The following is a 10,932-nucleotide window of genomic DNA, read 5'->3' as shown; positions in this document are numbered from 1 at the left end:
ATGGTGTAAACCCAAAACAGGTAGGTAGCATACTCATAATCACAAAAATACCCTTTTATAATGTTAACAATTTCCCTCGTTATTGAATAAAGTCAATTTAAGGTGGAGCCAGCGTTTCTGGAGAATACTGGTTTTCAAAATCACCTTTTGTCAAAATCAGTGAATATTTCCTCACAATCCGCTATCTGTACGTACTGTGTGTGCACTTCAAAAAAATCCAGTGTTATACACAGCCTATGTTAGGGGAAGTTGCGAGATACGATGGGCCTCTTTGTTTACATACCCTTTGCTTACATACCAGTTTAGAAAGCCTAGGCTGCATATCAACAGTGGACACACATTAGTACAGACAGTTAGCAGACTGTGAGGAAATATTCACTGATATTGACAAAAAGTGATTTTGACAACAAGCATTCTCCAGGATTGCGGACTCCACCTTTAATGGAACATGTAGAACATCTTTTCCCAACTATTAAAGTCCAAAACCCATATCAAAAAAACAGATCACATAGTCTTCACTCAGCAACAGGATGTCTGTAGCTAAATCTCCATAAGACATCATCTCTTTAGCCAGCCACAGCATACTGCAGAGATCTGCAGGGTTCTGGGTCACCTGGTTCAGCATCAAGCGGAACACAGGAGGGCCTGTGCTCTCGTGACCTTGGACCTGGACCTGAGCCAGAAAGCTGCTGTTGTTGGCTCGCTTTGTTAGGGCCTAATTCACACAAACTAAGGGAATTGACAGACAGGAGAACTCAGAACACACTGACCTCTGCAAACAATGCAGATGAGATCTACAGCACACATTGCTCCCATGTATGCGTATATCATCCTTCATGTTGCCTCACACCAAGTGAAGAAGCTGTCAAACTTTTTTCTCTGGCACTCTTGTCGGTCAGTGTAACCACACACTGGAAGAAAGCTCTCTGAGAGGTGGAATCAGTCCAAAACATACCTGAAAAGAATAGAAGTTCTGAATTTCTTTTGTAATGTTGACTTTCTTCTTTAAGTGAGTTTTTTTTACGTGAAAGAAATATGTTTCCCTCATTAAAGCTATATAAAACAATTTAAAAGATGGAGGTTAAAGTGACTTAAAGAAGGATTTTAATCATTTTAGACAACAACATGCTTTGTAATAATAGTATTGTTGTGACAGTATCTTAAAAGTACATATGCCTCCATGTTAAGGAGCAGAAATAAAGAGAAGCATGAAAAGGAACTACAAGTATTTCAATATTGTACAGTACTTGAGCAAATACATAAACACTGAATGTGGTTTATGCTCTTTTAAAATGCCATGTTGCAAGAACACACATCACTATACTACATGTTTCATTTTATACAGATAATTTTAATATCAAATAAAAGGTATTGCAGAGTTTTAAGGGAACAATATTCGTCTGTAACCTTTACATAATGTCCAGATATGCTGTGGGAGAGTTGAGATGTAATTATCCATAAAAAGGCAGTTAGGGCCAAGGCACGACATCTGACTCTGCACCTTATTCACTCCTGTTTAATCCTCGACACTCAGCGGTGTGTGGCAAATGAGCTGAAAATAAATCTCTTGTAATGAGGTCGGTTTAGTAAAGGTTTGCTTCAATAAACTGGCAGAAGTTTAAGATTTAAGAAAAACAAGCACGATTTCAAATTATTATGTTTTCTTTTTAGCTCAACTGTAAAAATGGCTATATTAATTGTTACTTCTTATCCATTTTATATCTCTCCTGTATTATTGTCACAGGACTAGTATCTTTCAAAAGTGACGATGCCTTAAATTCTGCAGACAATTACTTTGAGCATCCAGGAGATGAAATTAAATATTAATGATGGATTTAATCAGAAACTCCCAGAGGCCCCAGTTGATGCCACGACATATGCCAATGTGTCTGAAACTGTTTTCTAATGTTAATGTAAGTATAAGTGTCTGATCCTGTAATCAACGTGTCGGCTCCATTGTTTGTGTGTTGTCTCATTTTCCTTGGACCTAAAAGGAGCCATCTGCTGCACTGTCAGCCAGACTGGAGGACACAAGGAATTTAATCAGGCCAATTACTCTCGTGCTGAGATCTAGGTGAGCAGTGTTTGACGTTGTGCTGGTGGAGCTTAAGCCAATGATTGTGTCCTGCTGCTGGAGAGGATAATTGTAAAACTGAAGACAATGAATACATAAATAAAATATATAAAATGCTTATGTATTAACGACCAATCTCTAAAATCTGTAACACAATTTCCAGAATGAAAATTAAGATGAGGACCCAGTGAGTAAGGTGGCAAAAAGTCAAAACACAGGAAAAAGAGGTGTGGTCTTCCAAAAAAAAACACACACAACACAACAAAGCCGTACATGGGAGAAGAGGAGGAGAGAAAAGGGAGGAAGAGACAATAAAGGAGGGATGCAAGGCGTTAAGCTTTCCTTTGGAGTAAATCTCTCTCAATCTTATCAGTGCATGAGTAACTCACTACAAGTTGTGGATACACAAGTTGCGCTCACAGGGACACCAGGGTAAGGTAAAACTTTCTCAAAGTTAATTTAACTGTAAGAGTTTATTAATGTTCTTCTTTTGTTGGCTTTACTGTTTCAATGGGAGGTGACAAAGAGGCCAGGTAGGAGACATATGTATGTGAAGCTCTGTGTGTCGCCCAGTGGAGGCAGAAGAAGAAACAGAAATACTGTCTAACGGTCTAGAAAACAAAATTTTGTTCAAAATAACAAATGATTATTAAATTGATCATTACAGGTGATATGATACAACTGAGGTACTGCATTAAAACAGCGTAACCTGCACTAATTCTAATAAAAAAGGCAGTTACAAGTTTTTGGAGGGTCGTTGATAGAAGTTACTGACAGCATTTTACAATTACTTTTTTTAATTCACTCACTTATACATTTTTAAACATGCACATAACTTTAAGAGCAGTCTGAGGGAGGATGGATCCTGGCAAGGAAATTAAGTTGTTTTCTATTAGGTACACCTAGTACTGGTGGGAAGTAGGGGTACATTTATATATGAAATTGAGTTACCTTAAACTTTTCGAATACAGTGTGAGTGGTTAATAGAATAACGCTGAAAAAAAGAGTATTGTTGGACCAAGTTTTTTTTTAAATACTCCAATTGGTTAACATATTATATATATATTTTTTTCAGATCAAGTAGAAGTTGTATTTGGTAACTGAACTGTAGACACTTTTAATTTACAAAAGTTGGTCCAACAATTCTCTTCTTTCAGTGAACATGAAACAATATAACATATTGTTTAATGGATGTTTAGAAGAAATATGCAGCAGAGTTTGTTTTCAGCCACAGTCCTACGTGTCAATGGAGAATGCAGAAGTACAAATATTTTATTTAAAAGCCTCTGCTTTTAATAAATAAAAATGTTTTTTGTTTAAAATAAGATAAGGACAAGGTAGCATTTCAAACATTTTCCTAATAATTAATGCTGCACCTTGCAAGTGTTGCTGCTCTATTAATCACAGGTCTAACTGCAGTTGTAGGTTTTTAATTTGGGACTAATCACACTACTTAAAAATCCACCTTGACCATATGGTACAGACAGACAGACAGACAGACAGATAGACACACACACACACACACACACACACACACACCAATGAAGAAGCACACAAGGCTAAGGAAGCCACTTATCTCTAGCTAAGGTAGCATAGCAACTGCTTGCAATTTGGTTAATTAAGTGACCTATGGGTGTTAATCAACTTAGGACTAAACTGTGGAGATTGGGTGTGACACAGTTCTGTACCTCGACCATCTGTCTTTCCTCTAAGCCTAGCAAATTACAGCAGGACCTGACGAGAAGAAGGAATGATTCTTTTCTAATTTCTGAAGCTCAATGCATTTTTTTGCATGATATTTGTCATATGACAGAAATGTCTCTGTTTCAGTATTGATAAACAATAAATCATGTATGAGCCATCAACAAACACACACACACACACACACACACACACACACACACACACACACACACACACACACACACACACACACACACACACACTGTAGACGCTACTCACTGGGAGCAACAGGTGGTCAGTGGGGTTTAGCTGCCAAATCACGTGTGTGCCATTTCAAAATGCCATACCGTATAATGAAGGACATGTTGCAGTGCTCAAAGAGGTCAGCTAGCCTTTGTGAAATAAAGAACAGGGAATAAAATATGGAACCATATGGACATGAGTATAATGTTTAGGGATAATTTTGGGTTCCAGATAACAAGAGAGTAAAGTTTTTTTGTGCTTTCCTACACTACTAGTCCATTATACTGCTTTGTACTATCATCCTCCAAGTTAAAGACTTAAAACGCCACCGATATCAACCCATACATTTATATTTTTAAATACAATCTTGGATGGGTGTGTTCATTTCACCACTGGGACCGACTGCATCCTTCCTTTGGGCTTTAAAGGACTCACACAGAGTAACCAATAGATTTGCATGTTGGCTGATGCTGTCAGGATGTCACACTTTTCATTTGGACTAATCCTTGTCTGTTCGGTTGGGCACATGCCAATGTCGTGTGAGATTACTAGTCAGACAGACTCCAGCTAACTGCACTAAGGGACGTCACGCACCATCAAACCCTGCTGAGAAGTGAAGACCTTCATATATTTTATCCGGGTCTAAAATGGTCTATTCCTACTTTTTGGTCAGAGAAACTGACAAAAAAACAAACAAACAAACTGACATTTGTAACTAATGTCTGTATAGGCAAGTATAGACTTATGGATATAAATAGAGGGCACTGGGAAAAAATATTAGAGATACCTGGAAATAATGAGCATAAAAACCAGCACAAACTACAGCCCTATATAAAGCTGAATCAACAATTAATTATCCTACTGCACAGGTGATTACATTATTGGATTCACACTATGTGGAAAATGCTCAAGAACTCTTATCTAAAATGTCACGTTTTTTTAACAGGTTCATTCCATTCCTCAGTGCAGAGAGAGAGTCGACATTCAGAATAAATAATCTTGTGTGACGGATCAGAACAAATTTGAGTGGATACTTTATGGATGGAGATCTTTGCCGTAGTGCTCCCCGATGTCTCCTCTTCAAAAAGAAGTCAACACAACTGTCACTTCAACTGGCATAACATCATTTGAAGTGAAGCCACACTCCTTAGTCTGAACTGGCTAAACTTTGGATGGAGACCATGAGGAACTCTCCACACCTATTCCTTGTTGCCATTGTGTTATCTTTACTTGTGCTCCTCCTCTGCCCTGTGTCTGCCAATCCAGGGTCTGACTATGACTATGGAGCCAACCCACGCTTTATTTGCACACCTATCCCTGTGCATGCAGACCCTGCTTGCTTCCCCACAGTGGGTCCAATCGTAGGGCCAGCACTGCCCAGGGGGTCCAACCATCAAAGTGGACCTCCTGCCGGGTGGTGGGGGGCGAGTGAAGAAGCCAAAGCCTCCATCCTCCACCTCAGGGAGAGTCTTGTCCAGCAGAAAGAGACCATCCTGGAGCTGAGGGAGGCCAATAGAGAGCTGACGGCCAAGCTGGCCTTGTGCAAGGGCCTCGGACAGGGCGCCACGCCTCAAGATGAGCACCAAGGCACGGCCTCGCAGTCCCATCACGCAGGGGTGGCCGGTCACCACGCCGACGACGGGCACTATAGCAACCAGCAGGGTCACCATGGAAACAGCAACATCACTCCGGACTCACCTAACTACCTCTCTGTTGGGGGGCAACGATCTGATGGAGGGCACAGCAGCAACAACCAGGGGAAGGTTAAGCCTGTGACCCCAGGGGACATCACGTCGTCACCAGAGCAGATGGAGAGGATGCTGCTTGCGCTGAAGGAGAGGCTGAACAACCTGCAGGTGAGCTACAAGAGAAAGGAGACTTACTTAGAATAGAAAGACAATTATAGAACAACAAAATTATGTTTAGTTAGAATTCAATGTGATATGGGGCACTCCTGTTGCTTAATGGGTGCGCATACCATCATAGGCTAAGTCCTCATCACAATGGTCGTGGGTTTGAATACGACCCAGGCCGTTTACTGCACGTCAACCCCCTTCTTCCCCCATTACCACTCAGCACTTTCAACTATTCAACTGTCAAATAAAGGCAAAATATCTTTAAAAAAATACCACCTGGCAGTTGTATGCCTCGAATTGACGAACGCTGAAAATACATTGGTGGCAATGTGTTACATTCCCATGTATTTTCTAATGGTGCACTTGTACTTTTATTTACACATTTAGAAAGAACCTTTTTGTTTGAAGCAGGGAACCCTTTTTTGTTTGTTGTATTGGCCTGTGGGTCTCCCTGACGAAAGAGTGCTTGACTCGGCAATAAACACCTTTACTTTTGACCACCTGACTGGTATATGTTACTCCCCTTACCCCTAGACCACTTAGGGGACGTAACACAATGCTTTAAAGATAAAGCTGCTAAGAATGTACAATATAGTTAAAAGTCACTGGGACTATACAATATGTAAGGGAGCAGTAACATTTGACCTCCAAAATCTTTTCAGTTCATCCTTGAGTCCAAGTGTAAGTTTGTTGTCAAATTTGACCAAAATCCCTCAATGCATTCTTAAAATATTATGCTCACAATATTTGTGGTCACAGTGACCTTGACTTTTGACTTTCAAAATGTAACCAGTTTATCCTTGAGTACCTTATAGCGTTCTTGAGATGTCTGTTCATGAGGCAGGAAGTCAGAGTGACTTTGACCTTTGACAGCTCGTCAATTCCTCCTTCAATTAGAGTGGACATTTGTGCAAGGTTCAAAGAAAATCCCTCAAGTTGTCAGCCTGGAAGGACGGACAACTGGAAAAGAGAATGCCCGCGGCCTTTGGCTATCGCTGGTGCAGAGGTATAATAAAGAGCAAGTGGGGAGGGACTAGGGAGGCTTGACTTACCCTCATTTAGTCACATTACATCAACTGCCATCATGGGACGGGATTGTTTTTCGAATAATTAAGTCCCAAAGGATCATGTCCACTAAGTACTTTAAAGATAGGAACAATGAATTACTTAAATAAAGCCACTCACTACATAAGCAGACTGAGTCACTCTGATGTCCCTCAGGGAAGACATCAGTGAAGCAACAGGCTCAGAGGTGGACATCACTGATGAGAGATATTTTTAAGGTTAAAGCTTATCAACGGCAAAGGTTGAAGTTTCGGTTGAAATCCGGATGCATTATGGATGCATTAAGATTTCTCTTTGGTACTACTCACTGCTTACACTCTCCTGGTACATTTATCTCCCCTTTTTTGCTGTCTGTACTACTTGTTTCGGGATCACAACAAGATGTCTGGAGTGGAGTGTGTGTGTGGGGAGCGGCACAAGTCTAACATCGGCAGTAATTATTGTGATCTCCCCTGACGGACTGGTAATCAGGGCACAAACCAGGACAAAGCCTGGATTACCTGAGAGGAGAAGCACAGGAAGATACAGGAAGACATACAGACCTACAGCATACCTGACTAATGCATTTTACATTACACGATCATTAGGCAAAAGAAACTGAAGGGCTCTTGTGGACAGATCAGCTGATAATTCCTTAAGGCCATATTGTGTCTAGACCAAAGTCCCACTGATGCCTCTGTCCTCTGGTTTGTCAATAGGAAGCACAGGGATTAAGTGACACCATTTACTCCTTGTGATGAAGACTTAATGACTGATTGATGTGTGTGTGTTTTTTTTAACCTTCCGTAACAGAAGAGGAACACGTCGTCCATTACATACTCCAGCTCTCTGAAGGAGTTGCTTCAGAGGAAGATCAGCGCTCTGGAGCAGCAGCTGCACCATCGTACCTCCAGCCTCAGCATCCCTGACCATCACCACAACGACAGCAGCCACGGAGATGACGGAGACCACGATGACGATAATGATGATGGTGATCATCACCACGGCGACGGACACCCAAGTGGCCACAAGGATGACCACAACGATGGAACTCAGATTGACAACGAGAATGACAGCAACAGCCACGACGCAGACCATGACGACCATGACGACCGCGATGAGGGCCACCATGATGATGATGATGATGATGAAGACGATAACTATGATGACCACCACAGTAATGAAGCGGACAGTCACAGTTTCCTTTCACACACAGGATACAGAGCACCAGCACCACGGGCTGGTTTCCACTCCAATAAACTGGAAATGATGCTCAACCAGCTGCACCTCGCAGGTAAACAACTAATGTGGCAAATTTACAACATGTGTTCACAACATGAGTTAGACCAAGTTTATATTATTGAATCAGCATTTGCTGTAAGTGTGAGGTGTGGAAGGACAGCTGCATACAAAGAGAAGGAAGAGCTTGCAGTGTGTGGTAGGAAATCTGTATACTTAAGACTTACAAAAATTTGCTACCTGAAGTTATCTGTTGTTTAGCCCATTTATTTAATAAAAAAACTAACAAAAACAATCAATTAAAAAAAAGCTTCAAAAACAGGTACTGAATGGACTTTTGAGACTTTAGATTGTCTTATCAACAGCTGTGTCCAAGGCCAAGAATTACAATTTGAATTTGCCAATAAAGATGTGATGTTATCATGTAAATTTGAACACCTACAGTATAATAAATTCTCATGATGACTGGGCCTTCCCATTATGCGGAGGAAGCTCATGTTATGAGATTGAAAGCTCCAGACCACAACAGTCATTAAACTGACCTTTAAAGGTGAGATTGTTATCAAGCATCATGTTTTTTTCTTCCTTCACAAACAGGTTCTAGCAGGAGGAAAGCCAAGAGTCCCGATGCCTTTCAGATCAGCTTTCCAATGAGAACCAACTACATGCATGGGCGGATGAAGAAGACGCTAATGCAGGAGATCTTCGCTCTGACTGTGTGTCTCTGGATCAAGGGGGGCGCGGGGCACGGCCTGGGGACGCCCTTCTCTTATTCGGCACCCGGACAGGCCAATGAACTGGTGCTCATCGAGTGGGGGAACAACCCCATGGAACTGCTGATCGATGACAAGGTAAAGAGATGAGTTTCATGAGTTAAATAAGCAGCAGGTTACACGGTGATATTTGTGCTGCACTATACTGCACAGCATCCCGGGAGTTTTCATATTAGTGTCTCACAATCTTTGCTTTCCCGTCCCCAGGCTGTAGCGCTACCCCTGTCTCTGGGTGACGGAAAGTGGCACCACGTGTGTGTGACTTGGTCAACTCGGGATGGACAGTGGGAGGCCTACCAGGATGGAGCGCTGAGGGGAGCTGGGATCAACCTTTCCCCATGGCACCCTATCAAACCTGGAGGGGTCTTCATCCTGGGACAGGAACAGGTAACAAAAGCACATTGCAGACGCAGAGACACTACACAGTCTAATAAGATACATTTGAGTAAGCTCAGTTTTTTGAGTGGCGATGAATGCAGAAAAGGGTACAAATTCTATGCATACATATTTGCAACTGAAAAATAGCTGCAAGCCTTCTTAGTGCCTGTATTTGTGCATATGTTGAGCACATTAAAGTTGTATTTAGAGGATCACTTATCCATTGATCAAAACGTGATCAAAACTCCACATCTTATAGATATAATTAGAGCATTTTGCTTTTTATTATAGCGTATATATTTTTTCATACTTGACATAAGATTTCAATGTGGCTATTGTTTGTTTGTTCAGGACACTCTTGGAGGCCGTTTTGATGCCACTCAGTCGTTTGTGGGTGAGATGTCGGACCTGCACATGTGGTCCCATGTCCTGACCCCCAGCGACATCGACAGTCTGGCGTCCTGCGGCAGCCACCTCAGAGGAGACATCCTGGCCTGGTCAGAGGCGGAGGTGGAGCTTCGTGGAGGCGTCACCAAATACCCCTTTGATCCCTGTCACTGAAACGCCTCGACACCAAAGGAGAACTTGGGAGATGTCATGGAGCGTACGGAGAACATTTATCGTACAGAAAAAGGTGCAAGAGCACAGAACAGGAGTACAGGAGGAGCCTATTTGACTTTTAATTATTTGTCAGGATGATCACTCAGTTACACACACTCAGAATCAATGCCTTCCTTTAAACTTAATCTGGGACTTTTTCTTCAAAAGGAAAAAAACAACAATAAGTCTTATCTGTGTTTACAGATACTGTGTAGGGACATAGGGGTTTTAAAGGCCTCTAATGTGACAACTAGGTAGTGTTTTGTTTTAAACAGACAGGTGCTGTATGTGACATATTGTCATATTGTTAATACTGTAGGGTCTGTGATAAAGTTAGCAGACGTTACACGAGTTATGTTGTGGTGGTGTGAGAAGCGGTATATGGTTAGTTTGAATGAAACTCTTAGAAATGTGATGAGAAGTCTTTTTCCTTTTTTTTTTTTCTGGATCATCTTTCTTTAAAGATTTCCGGGGAAGATACAGCTAATTTACCAAAGAAGATGTATGATTGATTTGTGTTACAATTTGTAATTTTAATAATCTAGGTGTCATAGATAGATTTGTGATTCATTCGAGGAGAAATACTAGAGGCCTGTCAGACAGAATAATTTGCAGCATATGTGCGTGTTTTAAAATATAACGTGGACTCTAGGCATGATACTGTAATCCAGCTATGCTTCTTTAAACTAATAGTAAACGTTTATTACAAAAGTGTTTTACTTTTTACACTACTGTTTGTTCACTGAAGAAATCACTGAGATTTATAAAAAAAAATCCACACAAATTTGACAAATCAAATAGCTTTTTGAAATCTGTAATTGCACTGTGGCTGTTAATTCCCGAAATGATCTGGCCTTGACTGTATATTTGTTATTGTACTGTAAATAATACAGTGATTTAGACCAGGATTTCTTTGACTTTGATGTATGAAGTTGTTGTTTTTTTCACATGTAATTACAGTGTAAATAAAAGTTTGAAAGATACATGTCTTTGTTTTTCATTGTTTGCGGAGATCAATCCCAAACGAGACACGCAATTCGTA

The 10,932-nt window shown here is 41.0% G+C and overlaps 1 protein-coding gene across 1 annotated transcript; it reads left to right on the top strand.

Moving 5' to 3' along the window:
• Positions 1 to 5,172: 5,172 nt before the first annotated feature.
• LOC307259374 (neuronal pentraxin-2) lies at positions 5,173 to 9,851 on the top strand (the record flags this gene model as incomplete). Its single annotated transcript, XM_080039191.1, has 5 exons — positions 5,173 to 5,856; positions 7,714 to 8,194; positions 8,737 to 8,990; positions 9,120 to 9,299; positions 9,642 to 9,851. The coding sequence occupies 5 exons, from the start codon at positions 5,173 to 5,175 to the stop codon at positions 9,849 to 9,851; spliced, it is 1,809 nt and encodes a 602-aa protein (XP_079895317.1).
• Positions 9,852 to 10,932: the final 1,081 nt, after the last annotated feature.

The sequence above is a fragment of the Ammodytes marinus genome (assembly GCF_949987685.1).
Source record: "Ammodytes marinus genome assembly, chromosome: 13".
NCBI lineage: Eukaryota > Metazoa > Chordata > Actinopteri > Uranoscopiformes > Ammodytidae > Ammodytes > Ammodytes marinus.
This window is presented reverse-complemented; position numbering and strand designations above follow the sequence as displayed.